Genomic DNA, 16349 nt, shown 5'->3' with positions numbered 1-16349 from the left:
TGGGTAATTATCTACATCTGGACCTTCAAGGCATAAACCATACACAGACTTTAAAGATTCCAATGCTGAAACAAATTCCATGATGCTAACAACAAGAAACAAAATTGTGTCTCTGCCTTTGGAAATGCAGAATGGAAGAACAAATCAGATAAGGCTGATTACATGATCTTGAGAACTCTAGTGTACTCTCAACTTCCAAAACATCTTTAGATTGCTGGGAGTGCGGTTGATGGATCTCATCCTGTTTGCAGTGGGGACATGTGGGCCTGCTCTCAGCCCACTGCTGGATGCAGCCAAAGCAAAACCGGTGCAGGCACAGCATTGCATAGCTGGCATCATCCATGGTGTCCAGGCAAATGGGGCAGCGATGGTCCAGCTCGGTGGCAATGCTGTCCAGCTGCTGTGGTGGGCAGGAGAGTGAAGGGGATGAGGGGCTGCTCCTCACCCTACTCATATGTTTAGGGATAAGCAGGAGAGCGAGTTTGGGAGCCATGAGTGCTGCGTGGCCAGAGAGCCCCTTCACCACTTGAGCGAGTGCCATTCGCTCAAGTGCCCCAGCTGCAGGCCCGGCCCTGTTCTCGCTAGCTGCTGGGCCGGTGTCCTAGTGCTGCCGGCGGGGTGGCCTCTTGGCAGGAGGTGCGGAGGCCCCAGAGTCTTGGGCCCTCCTCTTTGGGGCTCGCCGAGGCGCCCTGCGTGAGCGCTCCCTGGCCCTGTTGGTGCTGGAGGGACCCGGCACTGCCTCCCCCGGCTCCTCCTGGGCTGTTTGTTGGCCGGTCCTGGATGGAGCCGGGAGGGATGGAGGCTGGCTGGGCCCCTCACTGAGGGCAGCGGTCGAGGGCACAGGATGCTCCTCCTCCACGTTGTCTTCCCCAGTGCTGCTGGAGGGCTGTGGGATCTGTGCCTGGGAGGCAGCTGCACCACGGGCAGCTGCGCGGCTGCCCTCCTGTCCCGTGGCAGCACGGGAGGCCTCCGGGCCAGGCACACGTTGCACCAGCCCATTGCATGCATATGCAGCTTGCAGGACGAGCCGTTGCACAAAGCTGGCGGTCTGGCTTCGCAGGGAGCCGAACAGCCACAAAGTCAGCGCTCCCCCGTTCAGACCAAATAAGCACAGGCCAGAGATGACACGGCGCTGTGCTGCAGCGGCTGCCCTGTGGTCAGCCCCAAAGAGCTGCCCCAGCTCCTGGCGCAGCCAGGGCAGCAGGGGCCGGAGCACAGCTGGAGGCTGGCGGGAAATGGGCACCGCTGGTGGCTCTTGTGCTGGTGCTGCCTGGCGGGGTGCTGTTCTGGCCCTCTCCTGCTGTCCGACGACAACCTCTTGAAAGCTGTCGTCTGCGCGCACCGAGTGCAGGATGGACTCCACCCTGCGTTTGCAGAGGGGGCACGTGGGCCTGCTCTCAGCCCACCGCCGGATGCAGCCAAAGCAGAACTGGTGCAGGCACAGCATCGTGTAGCTGGCGTCATCCATGCTGTCCAGGCAAATGGGGCAGCGACGGTCCAGCTCGGTGGCCATGCTGTCCAGCTGCTGGGTGGACAGGAGTGCGAAGGGGATGAGGGGCTGCTCCTCACCCCGCTGCTGCAGCAGCAGGGGTCACGCTAGGAGAAGAAGAGAGGCCACGGTCACTTGCTGAGCCCGCCAGCGGAGGAACAAGTGCCCGGGTCCCTCAGGAAGGAAACCCTCCCAGCTGGGCCGCCCAGGCTGAGGCGTCCCCTTACCGGTTCCCTTTGCTGCTGCGGCCTCCTGGGTGCCCCGGCTGCCTGAGCCAGGCAGGGCGGGGAAGAAGCTGTAGTGGCTCTGGGGACGAGCACTGAGAGCGGCTGTCGGCAGCTCCCAGAGCACGAGACCAGCACCAAGGCTATCCTTGCTCCTCGCTCCAAACCTCACGGACACGCTCGGCTGGAGTGCGGGCACAAGCCAGAGTGAGAGACTCTGTGCCCGGCTACAGGCAGCCAGGGCCAAGAGGTCACAATCCCCTGCTGCGTATGTCACTATCCCTCACGTAGGGGAGCGGTGCCAGTGACGTCACAACGGGCGAGCGTCATCTGCAGCACTCCAAGCCCAGCAATGGCATCCGGGTTTTCCGCAGTGCCTCTGTCCGTTCCGTTCCCTATATTGTGTCTGTTCGCTGTCAGAATTTTGCAGTTGTGTTCAAGGCTTTGACCGAGTCTTCCCACATCGCCCCAGCTGTGACAAATCTCCAGATCCATACAGCACTGGGGTGCCTTCAACAAAACCCCTGTCTTCCTCTGAGGCAACAGGACACGGGCCTAACTGGCTCTCCCCACAGGCCAACACTGCTGCCCTGCCCCCTCCGTGCATTGGTTCCTCCTACACCAAGTCAAAGACGGCCCGTGGCTCGCCCCTGGAGATTTTCTCCTGTTCTTCTCCCCTAGCTGGGGGCAGCAGGGCTGATCCCCTCTGCCCAGCACGCACCAGGCCTAATCCAGGCTCTGTCTCCTTTCTAGGACTGCAGCCAGGAGTGACACTGCCCATCCAGGGAGACTACTGAGGCAGTGAAGCTGGAGCACTTGTCCTGCAAGAAAGGCTTGCGTTGCCAGCACCAGTTCGGAGGCAGTTGACATGAACAGTTGGCATGCAATTGGGAGGATCAGGCTGGAGACAGAAAAATCACACCAGCGAGACATCAGAATCCATAAGCGCAGCTGAGTGCACAACTGTTGCAAGCTTATGGACACACGGTCTAATCCAGAAAGAAAAATGTAGCAATGACGTCCTTCTTTGCAACAATGTCTAGGCACTGCCACATGAGAAATCAACCTTCACCATGTAGTTCATCACGAGAATCATTTAGTTCATCAAGAGATTTAGTTCTTCCAAGAGAATCTTTCAAAATCTAGGAGGACGGGTGGGAGGTTAACTAACTGGCTTGTTCTACCTAGTGCAAACTGCTGGAGAACTTCAAAGCTTGGTGTTTAGGGTACTGACTTCAAGCAATAATCTTTAAGGGAGTAGACTTTAAGCAATCAAGATCACTGCGAGATAGAGACATTCTGGTGGGTCATTTATGTTGACCCTACCCATTAACCTTCATATAAGCAAAGAACATCCACAGATTTTGCTGAACGTATGATGCTCTTAGAAAAGAAAATAGGCCACACCAGTGAAGTTCCACTTCTGGTGGTTAAACTTGGTAATGAGGCAGTGAGAATGCCAGAAAAGTTTCTGCATCCTGATGAGAGAAAACGTGGCACTGCAGTCAACAGCTCCGCTGCTGCAAGTTCTCACTCTGTAGAAAGAAAGACAACCCCATTCCCGTTCGCAGGAAGGAGGACAGAAGATACATTTTCTTTCTATTATTATTACTAACACTTCATTTTATTAAGAAGGGGGGCACATGTTTTGGAAAGCTAAGGGATTTCTGATTGGAAGATGTTCTGCTTCTTTAAGCTCATGGTGGTATTGCTTGCTTTCCCCTGGTGATGCATCTAATTGCACCAAAGTAATTTTGTTTGGAAATTCTCTCTTCCAGAGAAACTTAGATCGTGATATTTTGATTGGTCACACAGCTTGGTTTTAAACATTTAGATTTTCTGTGACAGGATCAGAGAAATATAGATTACTTAGTTTATTTACCTTTGTCCTACACAAAAGCAAAATCATACCAGAAATCTCAAGAGGTTCAAAAAAGGAGAAGACCGCCATCACCGTGGTAAGAGAATGGTTTAGAAAACTGATAGGAATGGGAACAAAGACACAATTTTCTCCTTAGAAATAAATTTGTGGATAAAGTTTGCTGTCTCCAAAGGCCTGGATATCTGTGTCATAGTCCTGTGCTTTTGTACGCTTCCTAAAAGTCTTCAGGGATTTAGCTACCTGTCCTGAGTCCGTGCCTCCAACTGGCCATACAGAGGCACCAGAGAAACAATGTCGACCTCAGCGTTTGGACAAAGGCTGCCTCTGAGACTGTTTTACTCCAAAAACATGCCGTAGCAGACATGCAGACACACGGTGGGCCTCTCTGTGAAGTTCTAATGGAACCGAAGGCTCACATGGCATTTATTATGATTGTGTGGTACGTGTGTTTTTTGCAGGGTGAAGCTGAATGGGATTTCCAAGACCTTTCCTACGCACATTTAGCACCACCTACCGCCCCCTGCCCCATTGCAAATGGAATAGTGCATTGCCTTCTTGAGGAGTTGTATGCTGATGCAAGCCGTAGCGTAGGCTGATGAATTTCATGGCTGTAAATGTTAACCAGCCATTTATTAAGCCGCCTCAGACCCATTACTGGCTGTACAACACAACTTGCGAGTGCGGCATTAGCACAGAATGTATATGCAAGCAGAGATTGACAAAGTTCCCCCCAAAAATTAGCTGACTGAAAAAGCAGTTCGTTAAGAAGCATTTCTTAAAGCAAACCTCTAAAATACCAGTTCTCACAGAATTCTGATTTTCCCTACAGCGCTTGCTCATGAGCAGGTATTACTGCAACCAAGCAACGTGTCTTGTGGTCCGAAGCCCCTGTTTTTTCCTCAGAGTTCAGTAGGTGTTCTGAGTTCTCCTTACAGAAATAGTCGCCATCAGCTCCACAGAACAGATACACCTCTGCTCCTTGTTGATGTCACCACTGCTGAAACGTACCACCCACCGCCTCACTGTGCTCACATCCACTTTGTGGTCTCCGCAAACATGCAGCAAATGTCGATGAATGTCAGCGGATGCCATTGTTTCCACACGGAAGAATTCAGTGACACGCCTTTGTTTCATCTGCATCAGATGCCATTCTGTCAGACTGCCCCTCAGGTTGCGTTGTAAGCCGTTGTGCTCAGCTCCTGGGACTGTATGCTGTGCAGTGCTGGTGGACGTAACTTCCCCAGGACACGTAAGGTGCCCTTATTGTGCTGTTGGACTGCTTCTTGGTTCTATTCTGTATTCTTTCCCAGCTCTTATGGTAGTACATCTTCCGTAACCAGAAGCAGACCAGAGTGCTGTTTAGTCTTGTAGCTTACGTTTTCAGCCTGTGCATGTATTTTTGAGGTCTTTGGTATTATTGCACATTGAAGCTACGTGTATCGCAACAAAAAACGGCTGGTATTGACTTCCAGTTTGCACTAAAAATTTGCACAAGAGGGTAACAACCCTAATAGCCCACCAAAGCTCCTGCAAAGCTAACATTAGGTTTCTTACTAACAATGGCAGTACTGTTTTACGGGGACAGCAGGCAACAGTCACAGGCTGTATACCTGCTTGTGGTGACAACAAGAATTTTTTTTTTCCTGCAGATATTTTTTGTTACAGCAGAGCATCTGAACTTCAGACTCACAGAATCACAGAATGGCCGAGGTTAGAAGGGACCTCAAGGACCACTCAAGAATCTCCAACCCCCTGCAACAGGCAGAGCCACCAAGCTCCCCATTTAATACCAGACCGGGCTGCCCAAGGCCCCATCCAACCTGGCCTTGAACACCTCCAGGCATCCACAACTTCTCTGGACAGCCTGTTTCAGCACCTCACCACTCTCATAGTAAAGAACTTCCCCCTGATGGGAAAAATGAGAATGAGTGAGAATAAATGAGAATAAACAGTGAAACTGGCTGATATTGGATCACTGGACTAGGGGGAGCGGGGAAGAGACAAAGTGTTCCATCCCTTGGATCATGTTTGCAGCCCTCCCCTGGACACGCTCCAACAGGTCCGTGTCTCTCCTGTACTGAGAACTCCACACCTGGATGCAATACTCCAGGTCAGGTCTCACCAGCAGGAGGGCAGGAGCACTTCCCTCTCCCAGCTGACCACACTTCTTTTGATGCAGCCCAGGATACGGTTGGCTTTCTGCACATTGCTGGCTCATGTCCAGGCATCTATCGATAGCCCCAGGTCCTTTTTAGCAGGGCTGTGCTCTATTCTTTCAACGCCCAGCTTGTACTGATAGTGGGGGCTGCCCACTTTGACCCCGGTGCAAGACCTTGCATTGGGATCTGTTGAACCTCGTGAGGTTCACCTGGGCCCACTGTCTAGGTCCCTCGGGATGGCACTTTGTCAAAGCACTTCTCAGGGTACGTATCCCTTCTGCAATGCAGCAGGGAACTGCCATCTAATAAGAATATGGAGGAGCTGCCGTGAATACAATGAAGGTGACATTGTATTTCAGGTACAAGTCCCTGAAAGTTCATAGCTCTGTCTTTCTTCTCAGGTCCCTCACGGACAGAAGCTGCCTGCTCCATTTGCTCCGAGCCAGCATCTGTGAGCTAGAAGAGACGGGAAACAGTGCATATTCAGGGATTTGTAACAGCTTCTATACTGGTGAAGCCCTACAGATATGTCAGAGCTCATCCTCGGCCCCTGTCAGATATATGGTGGGCTCCTTAAGAAGGATGATCTCCACGTGCAGAATTAGAACCAGACTTTTTGGCCCTAATTTAGTAGGCGAAATTGAGGAAAGAAGAAAAAGTACTCCAATCAGATATTTGAATGTTAATTTACCCGGGGCGACAGCCAGCAAACACACTGGTGGCTATCAGCAATGAGATGGTAATGATCAATGGTAATCCTGGCCCTCCAGCTTCGATAGAAATAATTTTGAACAAGAAAAAAAGAACATGCTCAAAGTTTACATTTTTTTAACTCTTCCAGAGGAAGTGGCCCTTTCATGATTCTACAAATCTACAACTCAAAGAAAGAAAAGACAGCTATTTGATCATTTCATTGTAAGGAAGTTATTCCATGAAAGGAGTACTACATTCTTCGTTAATGTTTCAGTTGGATGTATTACATTAGGATTTGCAGACCTTCCACCATCGCTGGTAGCGGAGGACCGAGAAAATTATGAAGAAGTGCATAGGGGAAGAATTTCTTATCTGAAAGAGTGCTGAGGCGCTAGAACAGGCTGCGCGGGGAAGTGATGGAATCACTGTCCCTGAAGGAGATCGAGCAGCACGTAGATGTGGTGCTTAGAGACGAGGTTCAGTGGGCGCGGTGAGGATGAGCTGACAGTTGGGTTTGGTTAGCTTTGAGTTCTTCTCCAGCCTTAATTTTGCATGGTTCTGTGAAGCCGATTGAGTGGCCCTCGCCTCAGCAGGTATGCAGGGCCAGGCCCCGTGGCTGTTGAGTCACGAAGGGAAAGAGGTCCTGCAAGACTGGAAGGCAAGGAGCCATGCTTGACAAGTTCTCCCTTGAAAAAGTGGGAGAAAGCTGCAGGTGGGACCTCATGGACGCTGTTCCATACTGCAGGAGGGCTCTGGGCCAGAGGCAGGAGTTTCTGCTGGGGCAGCAGCTGGGCCAGGGGCAGCTGTGGGGCTGCCCTCCTGCCCTGGGACAGCGATGTGTTAGAGCCAGTAATTCGCCATTTTTGATCGCAGTTATCATTCTGCTTGTATCTTGCAGGCGTACTGCTTAATAAGAGCAGTGCCCTTGCATTTCTGCCATTTTGCCTAATCAAGGCGCTTGCTCATACTTACTTCCAGGCGTATTGCTTCTCTGTGCTAAATGTCCCTCCTGACCACAAGACCTCTATCACAAAAGCAACGTCCTCGAAACAGGGCCATGATTCCAGCACAGTAACCAACCAGTAGAAGCTAGGTGGACACTAGGCGTCCTCACGCCTAGTGAGGGGAACTGTTAAGTCGTGGCTTGCACTGGTGGTTGAGCACCTGGTGGAAGGGTGAGGCTGGCCTAGGGAGCGCAGGCAAGGTGTTGGCACTTGTGCTCCCTGTGCGACCGGAAGGGATGGACCCACTGTGGGCTCACGGAAGGGCCAGCCACTGTAGGGAGACGTCATGGTTTGGTGATTTTTTGTTGCCAGTGTTCCACATCAGAACATCACGTGGACCAGTGGGAGTTAAAGAGTTAATGTTCTGGTCCCGCTGACCGTCCCTTATGGGCATTGGGAGTATCCTGATGGGAGGGGAGGGGAGGGGAGGGGAGGGGAGGGGAGGGGAGGGGAGGGGAGGGGAGGGGAGGGGAGAGGAGAGGAGAGGAGAGGAGAGGAGAGGAGAGGAGAGGAGAGGAGAGGAGAGGAGAGGAGAGGAGAGGAGAGGAGAGGAGAGGAGAGGAGAGGAGAGGAGAGGAGAGGAGAGGAGAGGAGAGGAGAGGAGAGGAGAGGAGAGGAGAGGAGAGGAGAGGAGAGGAGAGGAGGGGTAGGGCAGCATCCCCAGAGGACCGACCTGGAGGGAAGAGGAAGTGAGGTGGAGTCCAGACAGGACCCGAGCGTCTGCCTCTCCTTCCGGCCCCGGCTCAGCCGTCTCAGCTCCCGCGGAGAAAAGCACGTGCTTCTCTTGCACTTCCGTGGTTTGACTCGTACTTCGGGTACTCTTGTCTCTCTCGTTTGGTTTGATTTGGCCGATTTTGTAAGTTGCCGTTCCTCCTCAGATTACTGCCGTTGTGTTTTCTCTTCGGTACAACTATCTGCTAGCTCTCTGCCCTTCCCCCCCCCTCTCCGGCCTGTCACGGGCCCCCCTGTCACGGACTTCTGTCTAGGGATAACCCCTTATATCTAGGGATAGACAGGAGAGCGTGTTTGGAGCCATGAGTGCGGCGTGGCCAGAGAGCCCCTTCACCACTTGAGCGAGTGCCATTCCTCCCTCTGCATGTGACTGTGGGCCTACTTGCAAATACTTTGCTGGGTATTGCCAAGAACCTGTCACAAGCAATTTAGCTTCTTCACGAGCAGAGCACCTCAGAAAACCTGCGCCCAAGCGAGCTCAAAGTGAGGAGGGGGACACCTTCCCAAACAACCATCAAAGACCCCAAAACCTCTGCGCAGGCGCAGGAGGCTCAGTTATGCCTGTGTAACCTTGTAAGCACGTTGTGTATCAATGGGAGCAGTGTGGAGTGAAACCTTTGGGACTGCAAGTAGAAGACAGTGCAGGGAGACGGGTGTGTTTGATGGGTGGAGATGAGCCACCTTGTGCCCTGCGTAGAAATAAAGCAGTGCCTGCTCTCTCAACGGATGCCCTTGCAGTGTGTTAAGGGAGGTTCTAAAGAAACGGTAACAGCAGCGTGGGAGGCCTCCAGGCCCAGCAGAGGTCAGACCTCCCCCATGCACAGCGCTGACAAAGGCACTGGTAGCAACACGGAGACTTTTCTGTACTTTTATTGCAGAGTCAGCTCTTTGAAAGGGTAGATAACAGCAGGACAAGGGGAAAAGGTTTGAAGTTGAAGGAGGGAAGATTTAGGTGGGATGTCAGGGGGAAGTTCTTTACAGGGAGAGTGGTGAGGCTGCCCAGAGAAGTTGCGGATGCCCCGTCCCTGGAGGTGTTCAAAGCCAGGTTGGAGGGGCCTCGGGCAGCCTGGTCTGGTGTTCCGTGTGGAGGTTGGTGGCCCTGCCTGTGGCGGGGGGGTTGGAGATCGCCGATCTCTGAGGTCCCTTCCAACCCGGGCCATGCTGTGATTCTGTGGTCTGACACAGTCCGAGCCCCTGAGGGCTGGTTGTGCCCCAGCTGCAGGCCCGGCCCTGTTCTCGCTAGCTGCTGGGCCGGTGTCCTAGTGCTGCCGGCGGGGTGGCCTCTTGGCAGGAGGTGCGGAGGCCCCAGAGTCTTGGGCCCTCCTCTTTGGGGCTCGCCGAGGCGCCCTGCGTGAGCGCTCCCTGGCCCTGTTGGTGCTGGAGGGACCCGGCACTGCCTCCCCCGGCTCCTCCTGGGCTGTTTGTTGGCCGGTCCTGGATGGAGCCGGGAGGGATGGAGGCTGGCTGGGCCCCTCACTGAGGGCAGCGGTCGAGGGCACAGGATGCTCCTCCTCCACGTTGTCTTCCCCAGTGCTGCTGGAGGGCTGTGGGATCTGTGCCTGGGAGGCAGCTGCACCACGGGCAGCTGCGCGGCTGCCCTCCTGTCCCGTGGCAGCACGGGAGGCCTCCGGGCCAGGCACACGTTGCACCAGCCCATTGCATGCATATGCAGCTTGCAGGACGAGCCGTTGCACAAAGCTGGCGGTCTGGCTTCGCAGGGAGCCGAACAGCCACAAAGTCAGCGCTCCCCCGTTCAGACCAAATAAGCACAGGCCAGAGATGACACGGCGCTGTGCTGCAGCGGCTGCCCTGTGGTCAGCCCCAAAGAGCTGCCCCAGCTCCTGGCGCAGCCAGGGCAGCAGGGGCCGGAGCACAGCTGGAGGCTGGCGGGAAATGGGCACCGCTGGTGGCTCTTGTGCTGGTGCTGCCTGGCGGGGTGCTGTTCTGGCCCTCTCCTGCTGTCCGACGACAACCTCTTGAAAGCTGTCGTCTGCGCGCACCGAGTGCAGGATGGACTCCACCCTGCGTTTGCAGAGGGGGCACGTGGGCCTGCTCTCAGCCCACCGCCGGATGCAGCCAAAGCAGAACTGGTGCAGGCACGGCATCGTGTAGCTGGCGTCATCCATGCTGTCCAGGCAAATGGGGCAGCGACGGTCCAGCTCGGTGGCCATGCTGTCCAGCTGCTGGGTGGACAGGAGTGCGAAGGGGATGAGGGGCTGCTCCTCACCCCGCTGCTGCAGCAGCAGGGGTCACGCTAGGAGAAGAAGAGAGGCCACGGTCACTTGCTGAGCCTGCCAGCGGAGGAACAAGTGCCCGGGTCCCTCAGGAAGGAAACCCTCCCAGCTGGGCCGCCCAGGCTGAGGCGTCCCCTTACCGGTTCCCTTTGCTGCTGCGGCCTCCTGGGTGCCCCGGCTGCCTGAGCCAGGCAGGGCGGGGAAGAAGCTGTAGTGGCTCTGGGGACGAGCACTGAGAGCGGCTGTCGGCAGCTCCCAGAGCACGAGACCAGCACCAAGGCTATCCTTGCTCCTCGCTCCAAACCTCACGGACACGCTCGGCTGGAGTGCGGGCACAAGCCAGAGTGAGAGACTCTGTGCCCGGCTACAGGCAGCCAGGGCCAAGAGGTCACAATCCCCTGCTGCGTATGTCACTATCCCTCACGTAGGGGAGCGGTGCCAGTGACGTCACAACGGGCGAGCGTCATCTGCAGCACTCCAAGCCCAGCAATGGCATCCGGGTTTTCCGCAGTGCCTCTGTCCGTTCCGTTCCCTATATTGTGTCTGTTCGCTGTCAGAATTTTGCAGTTGTGTTCAAGGCTTTGACCGAGTCTTCCCACATCGCCCCAGCTGTGACAAATCTCCAGATCCATACAGCACTGGGGTGCCTTCAACAAAACCCCTGTCTTCCTCTGAGGCAACAGGACACGGGCCTAACTGGCTCTCCCCACAGGCCAACACTGCTGCCCTGCCCCCTCCGTGCATTGGTTCCTCCTACACCAAGTCAAAGACGGCCCGTGGCTCGCCCCTGGAGATTTTCTCCTGTTCTTCTCCCCTAGCTGGGGGCAGCAGGGCTGATCCCCTCTGCCCAGCACGCACCAGGCCTAATCCAGGCTCTGTCTCCTTTCTAGGACTGCAGCCAGGAGTGACACTGCCCATCCAGGGAGACTACTGAGGCAGTGAAGCTGGAGCACTTGTCCTGCAAGAAAGGCTTGCGTTGCCAGCACCAGTTCGGAGGCAGTTGACATGAACAGTTGGCATGCAATTGGGAGGATCAGGCTGGAGACAGAAAAATCACACCAGCGAGACATCAGAATCCATAAGCGCAGCTGAGTGCACAACTGTTGCAAGCTTATGGACACACGGTCTAATCCAGAAAGAAAAATGTAGCAATGACGTCCTTCTTTGCAACAATGTCTAGGCACTGCCACATGAGAAATCAACCTTCACCATGTAGTTCATCACGAGAATCATTTAGTTCATCAAGAGATTTAGTTCTTCCAAGAGAATCTTTCAAAATCTAGGAGGACGGGTGGGAGGTTAACTAACTGGCTTGTTCTACCTAGTGCAAACTGCTGGAGAACTTCAAAGCTTGGTGTTTAGGGTACTGACTTCAAGCAATAATCTTTAAGGGAGTAGACTTTAAGCAATCAAGATCACTGCGAGATAGAGACATTCTGGTGGGTCATTTATGTTGACCCTACCCATTAACCTTCATATAAGCAAAGAACATCCACAGATTTTGCTGAACGTATGATGCTCTTAGAAAAGAAAATAGGCCACACCAGTGAAGTTCCACTTCTGGTGGTTAAACTTGGTAATGAGGCAGTGAGAATGCCAGAAAAGTTTCTGCATCCTGATGAGAGAAAACGTGGCACTGCAGTCAACAGCTCCGCTGCTGCAAGTTCTCACTCTGTAGAAAGAAAGACAACCCCATTCCCGTTCGCAGGAAGGAGGACAGAAGATACATTTTCTTTCTATTATTATTACTAACACTTCATTTTATTAAGAAGGGGGGCACATGTTTTGGAAAGCTAAGGGATTTCTGATTGGAAGATGTTCTGCTTCTTTAAGCTCATGGTGGTATTGCTTGCTTTCCCCTGGTGATGCATCTAATTGCACCAAAGTAATTTTGTTTGGAAATTCTCTCTTCCAGAGAAACTTAGATCGTGATATTTTGATTGGTCACACAGCTTGGTTTTAAACATTTAGATTTTCTGTGACAGGATCAGAGAAATATAGATTACTTAGTTTATTTACCTTTGTCCTACACAAAAGCAAAATCATACCAGAAATCTCAAGAGGTTCAAAAAAGGAGAAGACCGCTATCACCGTGGTAAGAGAATGGTTTAGAAAACTGATAGGAATGGGAACAAAGACACAATTTTCTCCTTAGAAATAAATTTGTGGATAAAGTTTGCTGTCTCCAAAGGCCTGGATATCTGTGTCATAGTCCTGTGCTTTTGTACGCTTCCTAAAAGTCTTCAGGGATTTAGCTACCTGTCCTGAGTCCGTGCCTCCAACTGGCCATACAGAGGCACCAGAGAAACAATGTCGACCTCAGCGTTTGGACAAAGGCTGCCTCTGAGACTGTTTTACTCCAAAAACATGCCGTAGCAGACATGCAGACACACGGTGGGCCTCTCTGTGAAGTTCTAATGGAACCGAAGGCTCACATGGCATTTATTATGATTGTGTGGTACGTGTGTTTTTTGCAGGGTGAAGCTGAATGGGATTTCCAAGACCTTTCCTACGCACATTTAGCACCACCTACCGCCCCCTGCCCCATTGCAAATGGAATAGTGCATTGCCTTCTTGAGGAGTTGTATGCTGATCCAAGCCGTAGCGTAGGCTGATGAATTTCATGGCTGTAAATGTTAACCAGCCATTTATTAAGCCGCCTCAGACCCATTACTGGCTGTACAACACAACTTGCGAGTGCGGCATTAGCACAGAATGTATATGCAAGCAGAGATTGACAAAGTTCCCCCCAAAAATTAGCTGACTGAAAAAGCAGTTCGTTAAGAAGCATTTCTTAAAGCAAACCTCTAAAATACCAGTTCTCACAGAATTCTGATTTTCCCTACAGCGCTTGCTCATGAGCAGGTATTACTGCAACCAAGCAACGTGTCTTGTGGTCCGAAGCCCCTGTTTTTTCCTCAGAGTTCAGTAGGTGTTCTGAGTTCTCCTTACAGAAATAGTCGCCATCAGCTCCACAGAACAGATACACCTCTGCTCCTTGTTGATGTCACCACTGCTGAAACGTACCACCCACCGCCTCACTGTGCTCACATCCACTTTGTGGTCTCCGCAAACATGCAGCAAATGTCGATGAATGTCAGCGGATGCCATTGTTTCCACACGGAAGAATTCAGTGACACGCCTTTGTTTCATCTGCATCAGATGCCATTCTGTCAGACTGCCCCTCAGGTTGCGTTGTAAGCCGTTGTGCTCAGCTCCTGGGACTGTATGCTGTGCAGTGCTGGTGGACGTAACTTCCCCAGGACACGTAAGGTGCCCTTATTGTGCTGTTGGACTGCTTCTTGGTTCTATTCTGTATTCTTTCCCAGCTCTTATGGTAGTACATCTTCCGTAACCAGAAGCAGACCAGAGTGCTGTTTAGTCTTGTAGCTTACGTTTTCAGCCTGTGCATGTATTTTTGAGGTCTTTGGTATTATTGCACATTGAAGCTACGTGTATCGCAACAAAAAACGGCTGGTATTGACTTCCAGTTTGCACTAAAAATTTGCACAAGAGGGTAACAACCCTAATAGCCCACCAAAGCTCCTGCAAAGCTAACATTAGGTTTCTTACTAACAATGGCAGTACTGTTTTACGGGGACAGCAGGCAACAGTCACAGGCTGTATACCTGCTTGTGGTGACAACAAGAATTTTTTTTTTCCTGCAGATATTTTTTGTTACAGCAGAGCATCTGAACTTCAGACTCACAGAATCACAGAATGGCCGAGGTTAGAAGGGACCTCAAGGACCACTCAAGAATCTCCAACCCCCTGCAACAGGCAGAGCCACCAAGCTCCCCATTTAATACCAGACCGGGCTGCCCAAGGCCCCATCCAACCTGGCCTTGAACACCTCCAGGCATCCACAACTTCTCTGGACAGCCTGTTTCAGCACCTCACCACTCTCATAGTAAAGAACTTCCCCCTGATGGGAAAAATGAGAATGAGTGAGAATAAATGAGAATAAACAGTGAAACTGGCTGATATTGGATCACTGGACTAGGGGGAGCGGGGAAGAGACAAAGTGTTCCATCCCTTGGATCATGTTTGCAGCCCTCCCCTGGACACGCTCCAACAGGTCCGTGTCTCTCCTGTACTGAGAACTCCACACCTGGATGCAATACTCCAGGTCAGGTCTCACCAGCAGGAGGGCAGGAGCACTTCCCTCTCCCAGCTGACCACACTTCTTTTGATGCAGCCCAGGATACGGTTGGCTTTCTGCACATTGCTGGCTCATGTCCAGGCATCTATCGATAGCCCCAGGTCCTTTTTAGCAGGGCTGTGCTCTATTCTTTCAACGCCCAGCTTGTACTGATAGTGGGGGCTGCCCACTTTGACCCCGGTGCAAGACCTTGCATTGGGATCTGTTGAACCTCGTGAGGTTCACCTGGGCCCACTGTCTAGGTCCCTCGGGATGGCACTTTGTCAAAGCACTTCTCAGGGTACGTATCCCTTCTGCAATGCAGCAGGGAACTGCCATCTAATAAGAATATGGAGGAGCTGCCGTGAATACAATGAAGGTGACATTGTATTTCAGGTACAAGTCCCTGAAAGTTCATAGCTCTGTCTTTCTTCTCAGGTCCCTCACGGACAGAAGCTGCCTGCTCCATTTGCTCCGAGCCAGCATCTGTGAGCTAGAAGAGACAGGAAACAGTGCATATTCAGGGATTTGTAACAGCTTCTATACTGGTGAAGCCCTACAGATATGTCAGAGCTCATCCTCGGCCCCTGTCAGATATATGGTGGGCTCCTTAAGAAGGATGATCTCCACGTGCAGAATTAGAACCAGACTTTTTGGCCCTAATTTAGTAGGCGAAATTGAGGAAAGAAGAAAAAGTACTCCAATTAGATATTTGAATGTTAATTTACCCGGGGCGACAGCCAGCAAACACACTGGTGGCTATCAGCAATGAGATGGTAATGATCAATGGTAATCCTGGCCCTCCAGCTTCGATAGAAATAATTTTGAACAAGAAAAAAAGAACATGCTCAAAGTTTACATTTTTTTAACTCTTCCAGAGGAAGTGGCCCTTTCATGATTCTACAAATCTACAACTCAAAGAAAGAAAAGACAGCTATTTGATCATTTCATTGTAAGGAAGTTATTCCATGAAAGGAGTACTACATTCTTCGTTAATGTTTCAGTTGGATGTATTACATTAGGATTTGCAGACCTTCCACCATCGCTGGTAGCGGAGGACCGAGAAAATTATGAAGAAGTGCATAGGGGAAGAATTTCTTATCTGAAAGAGTGCTGAGGCGCTAGAACAGGCTGCGCGGGGAAGTGATGGAATCACTGTCCCTGAAGGAGATCGAGCAGCACGTAGATGTGGTGCTTAGAGACGAGGTTCAGTGGGCGCGGTGAGGATGAGCTGACAGTTGGGTTTGGTTAGCTTTGAGTTCTTCTCCAGCCTTAATTTTGCATGGTTCTGTGAAGCCGATTGAGTGGCCCTCGCCTCAGCAGGTATGCAGGGCCAGGCCCCGTGGCTGTTGAGTCACGAAGGGAAAGAGGTCCTGCAAGACTGGAAGGCAAGGAGCCATGCTTGACAAGTTCTCCCTTGAAAAAGTGGGAGAAAGCTGCAGGTGGGACCTCATGGACGCTGTTCCATACTGCAGGAGGGCTCTGGGCCAGAGGCAGGAGTTTCTGCTGGGGCAGCAGCTGGGCCAGGGGCAGCTGTGGGGCTGCCCTCCTGCCCTGGGACAGCGATGTGTTAGAGCCAGTAATTCGCCATTTTTGATCGCAGTTATCATTCTGCTTGTATCTTGCAGGCGTACTGCTTAATAAGAGCAGTGCCCTTGCATTTCTGCCATTTTGCCTAATCAAGGCGCTTGCTCATACTTACTTCCAGGCGTATTGCTTCTCTGTGCTAAATGTCCCTCCTGACCACAAGACCTCTATCACAAAAGCAACGTCCTCGAAACAGGGCCATGA

At 52.2% G+C, this 16349-nt stretch overlaps 2 protein-coding genes across 2 annotated transcripts; both read right to left on the bottom strand.

Moving 5' to 3' along the window:
- Nucleotides 1–95: 95 nt before the first annotated feature.
- Nucleotides 96–7852, bottom strand: LOC149912729 (uncharacterized). Its single transcript, XM_090131998.1, has one exon. It carries the CDS (start codon nucleotides 1511–1513, stop codon nucleotides 602–604), a length of 912 nt encoding a protein of 303 aa, XP_089988124.1. The 5' UTR covers nucleotides 1514–7852; the 3' UTR covers nucleotides 96–601.
- Nucleotides 7853–9015: 1163 nt separating this feature from the next.
- LOC149912728 (uncharacterized) lies at nucleotides 9016–10437 on the bottom strand. Its single transcript, XM_090131128.1, has one exon. The coding sequence runs from the start codon at nucleotides 10352–10354 to the stop codon at nucleotides 9443–9445; it is 912 nt and encodes a 303-aa protein (XP_089987254.1). The 5' UTR covers nucleotides 10355–10437; the 3' UTR covers nucleotides 9016–9442.
- Between the last annotated feature and the right edge of the window lie 5912 nt (nucleotides 10438–16349).

This window comes from Phasianus colchicus, chromosome Z, assembly GCF_987193195.1.
Source record: "Phasianus colchicus chromosome Z, bPhaCol1.hap1.1, whole genome shotgun sequence".
In the NCBI taxonomy this organism is placed as follows: Eukaryota; Metazoa; Chordata; class Aves; order Galliformes; family Phasianidae; genus Phasianus; species Phasianus colchicus.
This window is presented reverse-complemented; position numbering and strand designations above follow the sequence as displayed.

Excerpts from the sequence above, each read along its gene's own strand:
- LOC149912729 (XM_090131998.1), bottom strand. The coding sequence starts at position 1,513 with ATGGCCACCGAGCTGGACCGTCGCTGCCCCATTTGCCTGGACAGCATG.
- LOC149912728 (XM_090131128.1), bottom strand. The coding sequence starts at position 10,354 with ATGGCCACCGAGCTGGACCGTCGCTGCCCCATTTGCCTGGACAGCATG.